The 15,781-nt window shown below is 46.9% G+C and overlaps 1 protein-coding gene across 1 annotated transcript in view; it reads left to right on the top strand.

Annotated features, from left to right (window-relative positions):
• The window catches only part of LOC130477877 (cytochrome P450 2J5-like), a 33,678-nt gene that overhangs the window by 12,665 nt on the left and 5,232 nt on the right, over nucleotides 1-15,781 (top strand). Inside the window, exons 2-5 of the mRNA XM_056849960.1 lie at nucleotides 2,892-3,057; nucleotides 6,304-6,453; nucleotides 7,867-8,027; nucleotides 14,138-14,323. Coding sequence (XP_056705938.1) covers nucleotides 2,892-3,057; nucleotides 6,304-6,453; nucleotides 7,867-8,027; nucleotides 14,138-14,323 — 663 coding nt within the window. The remainder of the gene's footprint in view (nucleotides 1-2,891; nucleotides 3,058-6,303; nucleotides 6,454-7,866; nucleotides 8,028-14,137; nucleotides 14,324-15,781) is intronic.

The following is a 15,781-nucleotide window of genomic DNA, read 5'->3' as shown; positions in this document are numbered from 1 at the left end:
GCCAGGTCCCTGTTTGCCATTGGTGGGATATTTTGGGGGCAGAGCCTGAGGAGAGCAGAGTTTGGGGAGGGGAGGGACTTCAATGCCATAGAGTTCAATGGCCAAAGAGGCCATTTTCTCCAGGTGAACTGATCTCTATCTGCTGGAGATCAGTTGTAATAGCAGGAGATCTCCAGCTAGTACCTGGAGGTTGGCAACCCTAACTCTTACCCACCACACCACATTGGTGACTGCCGTTCTGGAAGATAGTTTCAGAGGGTGGTCGTGTTGGGCTGCAGGAGGACAGCGAGATTCGAGCACCTTAGCGGTCAACAAGATTTTCGGAGCTTTCAAGAGTCAGAGAATCTGAGGAAGGGAGCTTTGACTGTCAAAAGCTTATACCACAAAAACTTTGTTGGCCTCTAAGGTGCTACTGGACTCAAATCCGGCTGCCATTCTGGAAGGTCTCTTTCTCTTCTTCTGTTCTAATTTCCAACCTGTGGAAAAAATAATGTTTAATGCAGAGGTGGGGAACTTCAGGCCCGCGGGCCGTTTACGGCCCCCGAGGCCATTTTCGGTGGCCCTCAGGAGCTCCAGGGCCCTGCCACAGAAACACAGCGCAGCACGGCGTGCAGGAACGCTGCGGCCCCTTTAAACCCCCGCTCGCCGACTGTCAGCTGTTAATCGGCGAGAGGAGGGGGGAGGGAGAAAGACGCTTCCCCCAAGCCGGGAAGGCGAAGCGCTCCTGCACGCCGCGGCACAAGAGTTTAAACCTCTCTCGCCGCAGAGGGAGGGGGGAAGAAGAGGAAAAAGCCAGCCGCTCCTGACGGCGGAGCATGCACGTGGGAGCCGATCAGGTGGAGGACTTTTGTGGAGGGGGGGAGGGGAAAGGCTGAAGCCTGGCCGCATGGAGCCGGCTGTGTGTGTGTGTGTGTGTGTGTGTGTGTGTGTGTGTGTGTGTGTGTGTGTAAAGGCTTTTCTCTCTTCCTGTTTCTGTCACTCTCTCTCCTATTCTTTCTTTCCTCTTTTTCTGTCTCTTTCTTTCTCCCCCATTCTCTTTCTCTATTTTTCTTTTTTTCTCTCCTTCCCTTTTCTTTCTTTCTTTCTTTCTTTCTTTCTTTCTTTCTTTCTTTCTTTCTTTCTTTCTTTCTTTCTTTCTTTCTTTCTTTGTTTCTCTTTCTTTCTTTCTTTCTTTCTTTCTTCCTTTCTTTCTTTCTTTCTTACTTTTTCTTTCCTTCCTTCTTTCTTTCCTTCTTTCCCTGCTTCCTTCCTTCCTTCTTCCTGTCCTTCCTCCCTTCCTTCCTTCTTTCTTTCCTTCCTTCTTTTCTTCCTTCTTTCCTTCCTTCCTTTCTTCTTTCTTTCCTTCTTTCCTTGCTTCTTTCCTTCCTTCCTTCTTTCTTTCCTTGCTTCCTTGCTTCCTTCCTTCCTTCTTTCTTCCCTTCCTTCCTTCGTTCCTTCCTTCCTTCTCTTCCTTCCTTCTTTTTTTCCTTCCCTACAGATCGACCGCAGGCTGCAAGCTGTGCCCCCCTGGCACCTCAGTTGCCTGGGCCCACCACTGGCTGCCCTCCCACCTGGGAGGAGGGGGAAGACCTGGGGGAGCAGAGGCACCCTCCAAGCCTTCTCTGCATAGCCTCCCCTAGGGTTGCCAACCTCCAGGTGGTGGAGAAAGAAAGGCTCAGTGCTGTATGGATAATGGAAGGAATCCAGACAGCACCCACACGATATATCAAAGTACTAATTTATAGAAAGTGAAAGTAGGTAGGTGAGTGTCTATTCCTGAATATCCTGTATAGCAGGTAAGTCAGTCTTAATAATCAAATATAGACTTCTCTATGTTTATAAACTGCTGGAAGGCGATGTCCCAGGCGAGAGCCACGGAGAGAAGATGTCAGGACGTGTTGTCTAGATCCAAATCACGTTTCGCTCATGGCTTCATCAGCTATATGTATCAATAAAGTGCAAGGAAAAAACACAGTCTCAAATAGGACCAGAAGAACTTCATGTAGGTCTCAAAGTGGACACTCACCTACCTGATTTTCAGGACATTTATATATTGAATTTGTTCTTCTGCTGGAGTGTTATTTATATATTTATATGTGTGTCTTATTGTTATCTTATTGTACATATTGTTCACTTTTGCACCTATTTTCACTTTCTATAAATTAGTACTTTGATATATCGTGTGGGTGCTGTCTGGATTCCTTCCAACCTCCAGGTGGTGGCTGGAGATCTCCTGCTATTACAACGGATCTCCAGCCAACAGAGATGAGTTCCCCCGGAGAAAATGGCCACTTTGGCTATTGGGCTCTATGGCTATGCAGTCTTCCTCCCCAAACCCCGCCCTCCTCAGGCTCCACCCCAAACCCTCCCGCCCGTGGTGAAGAGGACCTGGCAACCTTAGCTTCTCCCCCCACACACACCAGGAGATCTACGCACGGTATGGCCACCGAACAATGTTATAAATATGCAAATAGCGCTTGGCAGAAACAAGGTTCCCCACCCCTGCTTTAAAGGAATACATTATGTAAAACCAAATGTACTTGGGTTTTCAGTTTCCCATATATTACCAACCAGTAGGCAACACTGCCACCTGCTGGTGAAGGTTCACTGATGCCAGAGAAAAACTACTATCTATTGGTACCCAACCATATAGGTATATATAGGTGTGGTAAACCTGATAAGGTAGACTTCTCTAATCTACTGCATTAGATAAGAGAGTCAGTGGGGGATAATGCCATGGAGTTGACCCTCAAATAAGCCATTTTCTCCATCGTCTAGCAATCAGTTGTAATTCCAGGAGATCTCCAGCCACCACCTGGATGTTGGCGGAACGACCAGAATCCTTTACTTCTAGCTCCTTCTCTTCTCATCCGGTCTCTTCTTTAGGGTGTGTGCGTGTTCTTGCTTTCCAGATGACGTCAACATACGGAAACGTCTACACTCTCTGGCTGGGACACACCCCTGTAGTTGTGGTGAACGGATACCAAGATGTGAAGGAAGTTCTGATCACTCGTTCGGAGGATTTTGCAGAACGGCCCATCCCCAATTTCCTCCAAGACCTAATCCAAGACGCGCAAGGTACGTGCCTCAGCGCTGACACGCAATCCATTTTTAAAAAAATAAATGAACATGATGGTGCTGTGGTGGCGTTAAACACATGAACGCATTAAGCTGCCTTATACTGAATCAGACCCTGGGTCCATCCAAGTCAGTATTGTCTACTCATACTGGCAGTGGCTCTCCAGGGTCTCAGGCAGAGGCCTTTCCCATCACCTATTTGCCTAGTCCCTTTAACTGGAGATGCCGGGGATTGATCCTGGGACCTTCTGCATGCCAAACAGATGCTCTACAAACTGAGCCACAGCCTCTGTACTAGCTACAGAAGGTAATCAAGGCGGTAATAGTAAAGGTAAAGGTCCCCTGTGCAAGCACCAAGTCATTCCTGACCCATGGGGTGACTTCACCTCCCAACGTTTAATAGGCAGACTTTGTTTACGGGGTGGTTTGCCGGTGCCTTCCCCAGTCATCTTCCCTTTACCCCCTGCAAGCTGGGTACTCATTTTACCAACCTTGGAAGGATGGAAGGCGGAGTCAACCTTGAAACCGGCTACCTGAAACCAACTTCCGTCGGGATCAAGCTCAGGTCGTGAGCAGAGCTTGCTGCAGAACTGCAGCTTACCACTCTGCACCACGGGTAGGCAGTAGCTGTTCAAATTGGACTGGAATCAGGCGAAGTGTATGGACTCCACTTCCATCATATGGGTTTGTGGACAGAATTCCTGTGGATCATGAATGGATTTTGATGGGTTCTGATAGGTAGGTACATTGGTAGGTAGGTAGGTCTAGAAGGACTGCCAACCTTTAGGGTGGGGCCTGAAGATTTCCCAGAATTACAACTGATCTCCAGATGACGGAGCTCAGTTCCCCTGGAGAAAATGGCTGCTTTGGAGGGTGGCAGGGCAATGGTTAGCTACTATTGCTCCGTATGCATCAATTTAGCATAGTTTTATTATGTATATCTATTATCAATCTATCAATTTTTTAACCTAGCATTTTCCTTTTGTTATGTATTTGCGGTATTGTTGACATGTTTGTAATGTGTGTGTGTGTGTGTGTGTGTGCTAAGTGCCATCAAGTCACTTCCGACTCCTGGCGACCCTATGAATCAATGTCCTCCAAAATGTCCTATCTTTAACAGCCTTGCTCAGGTCTTGCAGATTGAGGGCTGTGGCTTCCTTTCCTCTGTTCTTCCCCAGTAGCTGATTGAGTGCGGTCTGACCGGGGGAAGGGGGTCCCATCTTCCAGCACTATATCTTTTTTCCATTTTGAATTGTCTCATCATAGGGTTTTCAATGTAAAGGTTGGTTAGAAGTGGTTTGCCAGGGCCTTCTTCTGCGCAGTGCTAACCAGGGTTAGTTGTAGTGGCACTGCCGTTGTCTACAAAAGATCCTCCACCAATGTCACCTTCCACTACTGCTGCTGCCCAGTAGCTAGCCTTCAGGGATTCCTCTGCCCCCATCACCATTGGAACTGCCCGTTCTCTTCTGCTGATGTGGCCATTGATCCCTGAAGGGGGTGGATGCATCTTCGTCAGGTGTCTCAGCTGTGACCATTCCACTTGAGTGACTCTGCTAGGAGTTTAGTCTCTTGACAGAGTCTAGACCCCTGCTTCACAGGGGCTGTGGCTCAGTGGTAGAGCATCTGTTTAGCATGCAGAAGGTCCCAGGTTCAATCCTTGGTATCTCCAGTTAAAGGGACCAGGCAGGTAGGTGATGTGAAAGACCTCTGCCTGAGACCCTGGAGAGCCACTGCCGGTCTGAGTAGACAGTACTGACCTAGGATGGACCAAGGGCCTGATTCAGTAGAAGGTAGCTTCATGTGTATTTAGAAAGGGGGCGTGGCTCAGTGGGAAAGCATCTGCTTGACGTGCAGAAGGTCTCAGGTTCAATCCCCGGCATTTCCAGTTAAAGGGACTAGGCAAAAGTGGTATATCACCCTCAATATGATCTCTCATATGCAACAAGTGAATAAGAAAGAGGGGGCATGTTGGAAATGTCAAGAAACAGATGGTTCTTTCTTTCATGTATGGTGAATGTGCCCAAAACTACAAACTTATTGGAAAAAGATCCGTGGTGCGATACAGGCAATGCTCAATTTAAAACTCAGCCTGGATCCAAAACTTTTTTTTATTGAGCATAGTACCATCAGATTTACCAGCAAAATATAAAGACTTGCTTAAATATGCCACAGCGGCAGTGAGAGTAGTTCTTGCAAGGAGATGGAAACAAATGGCTTTACCAGAAGTAGATGAATGGGGAAAAAAGATGTTGGAATATGCAAATATGGCTAAGATGACTTACTTGATTAATTTAGACGATACGCAAAATGTCGAGCAATTTAATGAGAAATGGTTACCATGGTATATGTATATGTCTTCAAATATTTAATTCTAGCTTAATCTCTCTCCTTTTTATGTGAGTAAAAGTTCTCTTTATGTATAAATATATTCGGTTTACCTTAACGATGATTACCTTTAAAGAAATTGACCACGGTTTATCTTTAATACTATCTTATTTTCTACTGTCTTTTTCTCTCATGTTAGTGGCTGTCTAATATGTTCACAATATGTTCAAAAATATAACCGATTACTTTTTTATCGAGCAAAAATAGAATAGAAATCAATATTCTGAATCAGTTGCAGCAAGTATAATATGTTCAAAAATATATCCGATTACTTTTTTATCGAGCAAAAATAGAATAGAAATCAATATTCTGAATCAGTTGTAGCAAGTATAATCTCTGTATTACGTGTGTATATTATTGATTGAGACAATATTGTTTATTGCAAATGGATGCAAATCCCCCCCCTTTCCTTTCTTTCCCTTATGTATTCCTTAAAACACAATAAAAACTTTTTTTTTAAAGGGATTAGGCAAGTAGGTGATGGGAAAGACCTCAGCCTGAGACCCCGGAGAGCTGCTGTGGGTCTGAGTAGACAGTACTGACTTTTGATGGACCAAGGGTCTGATTCAGTATAAGGCAGCTTCATGTGTTCATGTGACACACACAAACCCCCTCACCACGTTAAGGTGCGCATCCAAAAGGGGGTGTTTGCAATGGCCTAAGGCTACATTCAAACAAAACCATTCATACTGTAAGTTTGACTTTGGCGCGAGTGGAAAGTTTCAGCTGGACAGCTACGCTCGAGAAACCTGTTAGATGCACATGAAAAAAAACACCTCCTTTCTTGCCTGAGTGTGTGAACTATCCCGCGTGAATAGCCTGTTTGCAAACTGTGACCCCGTAGTCTCTTTGGGACGCCAGGTATTCTTTTCTCCAACGGCCACCCCTGGAAGCAGCAGAGGCGGTTCAGCCTCATGACTCTGCGGAACCTGGGCCTGGGGAAGACGATCCTGGAGGACAGCATCCGGCAAGAGGCCAGCGTCCTGATTGAAGCCTTTGCCCGGGAGAACGGTACGAACCCCCCTGGCGCCTTTCCAGGGACAGGCAATGGGAGCGCAAATTGCAGAAGGCCTTCTGTAACATGGGGTGCAGGGCAGAATGTAGAGCCTACTCTTGCCGGGTCTCCTGCTGTGGAAGGAGTCTCCTGCTGGCAAGCCCCTGTCGTGGGACCTAGCTGTCCATAGCTAGGGCTGCCAACCTGCTATTACAACTGATCTCCAGCTGATAGAGATCAGTTCCCCTTGAGAAAATGCCCACTTTGGCAATTGGACTCTATGGCACTGAAGTCCCTTCCCATCCCAAAACCCCGCCCTTTTCAAGTTCCGTCCCAAAAATCTCCCATGAGTGGCGAAGAGAGACCTGGCAACCCTAGTGGGGCCTGGTGATCTCCCAGAATTACAAGTGATCTCCAGACCACAGAGATCAGTTAACCTGGAGAGATAGGGTTGCCAGGTCCCTCTTCACCATTGGCAGGAGATTTTGGGGGCGGAGCCTGAGGAGGGCAGGGTTTGGGGAGGGACTTTGATACCATACAGTCCAATTGCCCAAGCAGCCATTTTCTCCAGGGGAACTGATCTCTGTCGCCTGGAGATCGGTTGTAATAGCAGGAGATGTCCGGCTGATACCCGGAGGTTGGCACCCCTATGGAGAAAATGGCTGCTTTAGAGGGTCAACTTCATGGCATTATTACCCACTGAGGTCTCTTCCCTCTCCAAACCCCACCCTCCCCAGGCTCCACCCCCCAATTTCCCCAACCCAGAACTGGCAACCTTATTTCAATAGCCCCCAAGGTCACTTGGATTCCCCTCTTGCCAGAGCTGCCAAGAGCTTGCAGAATGCAGCAGGCACTCGGTTCTCCACATGGGAGCACTGGCCCTTTAAGAAACACCTGACTGTGCGACTACACAGTGTGGTGTAGTGGTTAAGAGCGGTGGTTTGGAGCGGTGGACTCTGATCTGGAGAACTGGGTTTGATTCCCCACTCCTCCACATGAGCGGTGGAGGCTAATCTGGTGAACTGGGTTGGTTTCCCCTTTCCTACACATGAAGTCAGCCAGGTGACCTTGGGCTAGTCACAGCTCTTTTAGAGCTCTCTCAGCCCCACCTACCTCACAGGGTGTCTGTTGTGGGGAGGGGAAGAGAAGGTGATTGTAAGTTGGATTGATTCTTCCTTAAGTGGTGGAGAAAGTCGGCATATAAATACCAACTCGTCTTCTTCTTCTACACCAGCCTTGCTGGTGGTGGCTCCATTCTGCAGGGTCAGATTCGGCACAAACTGGACCCTCCCCTGCCAAGACAGGACTCTGTGGGTCTTCATGGTCTTCCCAGCCCTGCGCTCCTTCCCTATGGGCATTCTGAGGGACTGGATCTGGGACCTCCTGTATGCAAAGCCTTCACCACCCTCCGCCTTTTTTTCAATTTTCAGGAAAGCCGATCGATCCCTCCAATCTCCTCCTCGCCGCTATTAACAACGTGATTGCCAGCATGCTTTTCGGGCACTCCTTTACTTCCGAGGAGGACACCTTCCGGCACTTGATCGACGGCTCGAAGGCCATGGATGAATTCAACGGGAAGGCATGGGCGAGAGTGAGTATTGTCGGCATGAAGTCATGGCTCCCCTCCCCCACGCCTTTTCTTCTGCAGTTTGGAGGAGGGGGTGGGTGGAAGTACTTTGGTGCAAATCTTCTTTGATATTGCTTAAGGTGCCAAACGACTACTGCGGAAAGTTAAAAGAGAAAGTGCCAAAGCAGGACTACAGCTGAACATCAAGAAGGAAAAAGTAATGGCTACAGGAGAATGACTGAACTTTAAGGTGGACAATGAGGAAATTGAAATAGTTGAAGTCTTTCTGTTCCTTGGCTCCATCATCAACCAAAAGAGAGACTGCAGCCAAGAAATCAGAAGGAAGTTGAGACTGGGAAGGGCAGCCATGAAAGAGCTAGAAAAGATTATCAAGTGTCAGGATATGTCACTGGCCACCAAGATCAAGTTAATTCATGCCATTGTATTCCCTATTGCTATGTATGGGTGTGAAAGCTGGACAATGAAGAAAGCTGATAGGAAGAAAGTAGATTCCTTTGAAATGTGGTGTTGGAGGAGAGTGTTACGGATACCGTGGACCACCACAAAACCAAATCATTGGGTTATAGATCAGATCAAGCCTGAACTGACCCTAGAAGCTAAAATGACTAAACTGAGGCTGTCGTACTTTGGTCACATTATGAGAAGACAAGAGTCACTGGAAAAGACAATCATGCTAGGAACAGTTGAAGGCAACAGGAAAAGAGGAAGACCCAACAAGAGATGGATTGATTCTATAAAGGAAGCCACAGCCCTCAATTTGCAAGACCTTAGCAAGGCTGTTCAGGATAGGACATTTTGGAGAACATTGATTTATAGGGTCACCACGAGTCGGAAGTGACTTGACAGCATTTAACACTCACACACACACACACACACACACACACACACACACAAGGTGCCAATACAATGTGGGGTTGTCAACTCCATGTTGGGAAATTCCTGGAGATTTGGGGGTGGATCCTGGAGCGGGTGGGGCTTGGGGAGGTCAGGGACCGCAGTGGGATACAAAGTCAAAGTCAAAAAACCTTTAATGGCATAAAAAGAGCATAGAAAGAGCATGTTAAAATAGTACAGTACTTCTCAAGTTCAATATAATACAATAGTAGAGTTCCACTATAGGCACCAAAGAACACAAGCAATTGGCACAGCTATTACGTGTCAGTGTTAAAAACAGTAGCTGAAATTTTTGCCAAATATTCGGCAACGGCTTCTGTAGAGTTGGGGGACTTATCCGCTAGTAATAGTTGGGTAGTCCTATTTGCTGGGCCAGGGAGATTCATAATGATTGGATCTATGAAACGATTTCTTAAAACTGGAGAAAAAAGGGCAAATCAGTAAGATGTGAGTTATGGAATCGGGTTCGAGGTGGCAAAATTTACATAATCTGTCTCTAAATGGGATATTGTGGAATCTCCCAGAGAGAACTGCTGAGGGAAAGATGTTAAATCTGGCGAGCATAAAAACCTACCGATGAAGGGGATTAGTGAGGTTTTGTATGTAGGGGGCACCTCCGGGCATATAAGTCGTCAGTCCATGGAAACGGGGAACATGTCATAGTGGGGCCTGCATTCATGATCTGTTTTTCAATGTCCCTAATTCTTTGCCGGATGGTGAAGAAAATTTGAGACTCACCACAATTATTTACTCTTGCCCTTTTTGACTACCACAATTATTTAGTGAGTCTAAATTAATTCCTAAGGAATTAATTTTTTGCCGAATGAATTGGTACCATGAGGAGACGTAGGAATCCCTTAGCTTGTCATGCAGTAATGTGGAAAGATCAAAACAGAAGTGAAAACAGAGCCACAGCTTGACAGTGGCGGTCCAGGCTCTTGTAGACAGAAGGTGGATCCCAAGCTCTTTGCAAAGAGTGTAGAGATTAATCATGTTGGGCAACCCCAATGTTCGTTGTAGGAAAGAAGCCAAACTACGGTCGACATCCAAGGTAAGAGCCTGGATCCAAACGGGGATACCGTATAGTAATTGATTAGAAACTTTCGATGAGTAGATCTGAATAGCTGCAGGGATAAACTGATATCCTTCTTGGTAGTGGAATCGTGTCACCGCTTGGGATTGGCTTCTTGCTGCAATAACAGCTGCTTTCCGGTGGTGCGACCAATTGAGATTGTGGTGAAAAAGAAGGCCCAAGTATCTAAAGGACTTAACTTGTTTGACTGGATTGCCATCAATTTTCCATGTTTGGCTCTTCCAGGTTTTATCATATCAAAATATCATAATCTTAGATTTCTCAGAGTTAATGATTAAGTCATTCTGTGAGCAAAAGAGGGAAAAGGCAGATAAAAGCCGTTGAAGGCCAATTCTAGTTATGGACAGGAGAACAGCACCGTCTGCGTATAGCAGGAGGGGGACTGGTGAGGAATTCATCCTGGGTGCAAGATTTTCAGATGTGGATAAATGGGATGGTAAATCCGACAAGAACAGATTAAATAAGGCCGGACCAAATAAGCAGCCCTGCTTCACTCCTTTAGAGATGGGGAATTTCTTGGACAATTGGCCGCTTTTATCCAGCCTAACTTGGCAAGTGTTCCCCGAGTGGAGTTTCCGTAACAAGAATAGTAAGCATTGGTCCATCCCTAGTCTAGCAAGTTTATCCCATAGAAGGCTTCTGTTAATAAAGTCAAAGGCCCCACAGAGATCAATGAAAGCTGAGTAGAGTTTGCCCTTCAGATGAGTGGAGTACTTTTCCGCCAGGAAGGAAAGTACAATGGCATGGTCCATGGAAGAGTGGCCGTGACAGAACCCAACTTGTGCTTTGCCTGGTAGATTATTTTCATGCATCCACTCATTTAGGCATCTTAGCAGTGGGATACAATGCCATAGAGTCCACCTTCCAAAGTGGCTATTTCCCCGAGGGGACTGAAAGTTTCCTCCTTTTGTATGACAAAGGGAGCTTTGACTCTTGAAAGCTTACACCCTAGAAATCTTGTTGGTCTCTAAGGTGCTCCTGGACTCGAATCTTGCTCTTTTACTACAGACCAACACAGCAACCCACCTTCCTGGAAATAATGGCCACTTCAGAGGGTAGGCTCTGTGGCATCACGTCCCTGCTGAGTTCCCACCCCAGATTCCACCCTCCCCCATGCTCCACCCCCAAATCTTTAAGAATTTCCATATCCCAGTTGGTTGATAAGGGGCGATATCACCCCGTTGTTGAAGAAAGCTGGACACTGTGTGTCTCTGCAAATCTGGAGGGCCCCTTGCTCAGTGGTAGATAGGGTTGCCAACCTCCAGGGACTGGAGAAGAAAAAGGCACCTCTATACTAATACCAAATAGGTTAGGAAAACAGTACAGGGGCAACAGTCATATACAAAAAGGTGCGATTTATATAAGCTACTGAAGTGAAAACATGTACAATATTGTACTCAACAAGGTAACCACACAACAAACTAACAATCAATATGTACAATATATACAGCAAGGAACCACAATATTTTTCCAAGAGTCTCAACAGAGTAACAGTAGCAATCCAGTTTCTGTGTACAAAATTTCATAAGAAGCCACAATCTTCCATAGGAGTTTCTGTGTACAAAGGTTCCTTGCTGTATATATTGTACATATTGATTGTTAGTTTGTTGTGTGGTTACCTTGTTGAGTACAATATTGTACATGTTTTCACTTCAGCAGCTTATATAAATCGCACCTTTTTGTACATGACTGTTGCCCCTGCACTGTTTTCCTAACCTCCAGGGACTAGCTGGAGATCTCCTGCTCTTACAACTGACCTCCAGCCGATAGAGGTCAGTTTCCCTGGAGAAAATGGCCGCTTTGGGAATTGGACTCTATGGCATTGAAGTCCCTCCCCAAACCCCGCCCTCCTCAGGCTCCACCCCCAAAAATCTCCCGCCGGTGGCGAAGAGGGACCTGGCAGCCCTAGTTCCATTCCATTCCATGCAAATAAGCGGAAGGTTTTGTGACGCATCACCGCTTTAAATAGTCAGCCCTATGCCTGGGCTTTATAGGAGGCTTCCGAACCAAAGAAAGTGATAAAGCTCAAGGTGAGTTTGAATTCCAAGGGAAGGTAGGAGAAAAGAGTAATCTCCTCCTCCTCTTTCTCTCTCTCTTTTGATAACTCAGAGCTGGCAACCCTATTTGGTTCTACTTAATCCTTTTGCCTGGTATTCATGCTCGTGGCTTGCAAAAGGCAGGGGTAGATTGGCCAATAAGGCCACGGGGAAAAGTCCTGGTGAGTTGATGGCCTAGTTCGGCCACCCACCACAGTGGAGCCATCCTGACCCCAAGCGACTGACCCCATATGGTGGGCAGGCGAACGGTTGCTGAGGTTAGGGTTGCCAGCCTCCAGGTGCTAGCTGGAGATCTCCCGTTATTACAACTGATCTCCAGCCGATAGAAATCGGTTCACCTGGAGAAAAATGGCTGCCTTGGCAATTGGACTCTGTGGCATTGATGTCCCTCCCCTCCCCAAACCATGCCCTCCTCAGGCTCCACCCCAAAAGCCTCCCGCCGGTGGCGAAGAGGGGCCTGGCAACCCTAGTGGTAGAGTATATGATTTGTGGGCGGAAGGTTCCAGGTTCAGTTCCCGATATCTTCCGTTAAAAATGGAAAGACTTTGGAGAGCGACTGACAAAAGTCAAGCCAACGTGGTGTAGTGATAAATGTCGGAGCAGGATCTGCCATGGAAGCTTGCTGGGTAACCCTTAGGGCTACAAGCAGCCCTCGTTGCCTGCCGCCACTCAGAGAGGCAGTGGGAGATAAAAACATTGATGTCACCTGTGCCACCACATTACTTCCAGGGAAAATCTGGAAGTGTAGCTCTAGGAATCGCCAGAAACTCTATGGTAAGCCCATAGAGTGTCTGGCGATTCCTAGACTACCCTTTGTCACTTCCTGGTTTCCCTGGAAGTGATGTAAGAGTACACAGGACATCGCCCCCTCAAAATAGTCTTCACCCCTGAGCTTCCTGCCGGTCGCCAAGAATGGCCTGGCAGTCCTAGTGACCTCCGGGCAGCCACGCTTCCTTAGCCTAAACTACCTCGCAGTGTTGCTGTGAGGATAAAATGGAGGAAGGGAGAGTGATGTTACAAGCCATTTTGGGTTTCCACTGGGAAGAAAATTAGGGTGTAGATTGTCAGAAACCTGCCTTGGGTCTACTCGTGTTTACATGCATGTAAGCATATTTGTGTGCACGTAAACGTATTGTCTTCTTCGGTGTCACTACCCCAATCTCAATCCAGCCTCCATGTTACCAGTGCTTGGGGGACCCTAGTAAAGGCTGCCTCTGAGCATGTGCAAAGGGCAGAATTTCCCAGTTACTTCAGCCATTCCCCCTGTGAGTGTGTGTTAGAGTAAACAAGGGGCCGGACATGCCCACTCCACGCAAGTCCACCAGCATTGAGTCCAATGTAGACCTCAAGATGTTTGGGCTCAGCTAAGATCATTTCAAGCTTTGGAATATATCAGAGGGAAGGGTCATGGTTCCGCTGTAGAACGTATGCTTTGCACACAAAGGTCCCTTGTTCAATCCCTGAAGGATCATTTAAGAAAGGTCATGCTGGATCAGACCAAGGTCCATCAAGTCCAGCAGTCTGTTCACACAGTGGCCAACCAGGTGCCTCTAGGAAGCCCACAAACAAGACGGCTGCAGCAGCATTGTCCTACCCGTGCTCCAAAGCACCTCATAGAATAGGCATGCTCCTCTGATCCTGGAGAGAATAGGCATGCATCGTGACTAGTATCCATTTTTTTCTAGTAGCCATGAATACCCCTCTCCTCCATGAACACATCCACTCCCTCTTAAAGCCTTCCAAGTTGGCAGCCACCACCACCTCCTGGGGCAGGGAGTTCCACAATTTAACTCTGCGTTGTGTGAAGAAATACTTCCTTTTATCTGTTTGGAATCTCTCGCCCTCCAGCTTCATCAGATGACCCCGCGTTCTGGTATTATGAGAGAGGGAGATACACCCTCGACCTGAGACCCTGCAGAGCAGCTGCCAGTCTGAGTTGACAACACAGACCTTGACAGACCAGTGGCCCGACTCACTGTAGGGCAGCTTTGTGTGTTTAAACTTGGCTTAAAAATATATCTTTTAAGAATCCATAACATCCCTGGGGGGGTTGTCTCTCTTCCTTGCAGCTCTATGATGCCTTTCCAATGGTGATGAAGCCCCTGCAACCTATCCTGCAGCGAACCATATTAGCGCTGAGTCACTGGAAACTACTGCAGAGACTCATCGAGAACGAAATCCGAGAACATCAGAAGAACGGGGTGCCTGAAGAGCCGCGAGACTTCATTGACTCATACCTTGCTCAAGTGGAAAAAGTAAGCATGCAAAAAAGAAGCAGAAGCAGAAGAAGCAGAAGTGGTTTTGCTCACCAACAAACAGATCACAGTTACTTTGGACCCACGACCTGGGACCGGTACTATTTAATATTTTTATAAATGACTTGGATGATGGAATAGAGGACATGATAATCAAATTTGCAGATGACACCAAATTGGGAGAGGTAGTTAATACCCTGGAGGGTAGGGTCAGGGTCCAGAATGACCTCGATAGACTGGAGAGCTGGGCCATAAGCAAAAAAATGGATTTCAATAGGGAGAAGTGTAAGGTACTTGACCTAGGCAGAAACAACATAAGGCACAGGTACAGAATGGGAGATAGTTGGCTTGAAAACAGTACATGTGAAAGAGATCTGGGAGTCTAAGTGGACCACAAACTGAATATGAGTCAACAGTGTGATATGGCGGCTAATAAGGCCAATGCAATTCTGGGCTGCATCAATAGGAGTATTGTGTCTAGATCAAGGGAAGTAATACTATCACTGTATTCTGCATTGGTCAGACCTCACTTGGAATACTGTGTCCAGTTTTGGGCTCCACAATTCAAGAAGGATGTTGACAAGTTGGAGCGTGTCCAGAGGAGAGCGACCAGAATGGTCAAAGGTCTGGAATCCATGCCCTGTGAGGAGAGACTTAGGAGCTGGGTTTGTTTAGTCTAGAGAAGAGAAGGTTAAGGGGTGACATGATAGCCATGTTTAAATATTTGAAGGGATGCCATGTTAATGAGGGAACTAGCTTGTTCTCTGTTACTTCAGAGACTAGGACACGGAGTAATTGATTTAAACTAAGAGAAAAGCGATTCCACCTAAACATTAGGAAGAACTTTCTGACAGTGAGGGGGTTCAACATTTGAATGCGCTGCCTCGAGGGATGGGGGTGGGGGGTGGAGTCCCTGTCTTTGGAGGTCTTTAAGCAGAGGTTGGATGGCCATCAGTAAGGAGTGCTTTGATTGTGGGATCCTGCACGGCAGGGGGTTGGACTGGATTGCCCTTGTGGTCTCTTCCAACCTTGTGTGATTTTGTGAAATCAACTGATGTATATTACTTGCACGGAAGTGGAGTGACTGTTTAAGTTGGTGGCACATCAAGAAAGCTTTCTGTAGCACTGTAGCCTTTGATGCATGGCTGTTTCACTTGCCGTAACCCCCCTTCAACCTCGGGTCTTTGTGTTGATTATGCATCCCGTTTCCAACCATGAGAGATTTCCTCACTCTTCCCCTGCATTGCCCTGTGTTTTGCCCGGGTTTTCAAATTCAAGAGAAAACAGGTCTCTGAAAACAGGCAAAATACGGGGAAACTCAGAGAGAGAGAAAGGCAACCTCTGACGGTCAGAAATGACACACATAACCCAAACAAAGACCCAAAGTCGTTGAAGGGGTAACGGCAAGTGAAACAGCCATGCATAAAATATGTGTGTCTTAAAAACAACAAAATGGGG

This window comes from Euleptes europaea, chromosome 5, assembly GCF_029931775.1.
Source record: "Euleptes europaea isolate rEulEur1 chromosome 5, rEulEur1.hap1, whole genome shotgun sequence".
Taxonomy (NCBI): Eukaryota; Metazoa; Chordata; class Lepidosauria; order Squamata; family Sphaerodactylidae; genus Euleptes; species Euleptes europaea.
The sequence above is the reverse complement of the archived record's forward strand: the minus strand, read 5'-3'. Positions and strand labels throughout refer to the sequence as shown.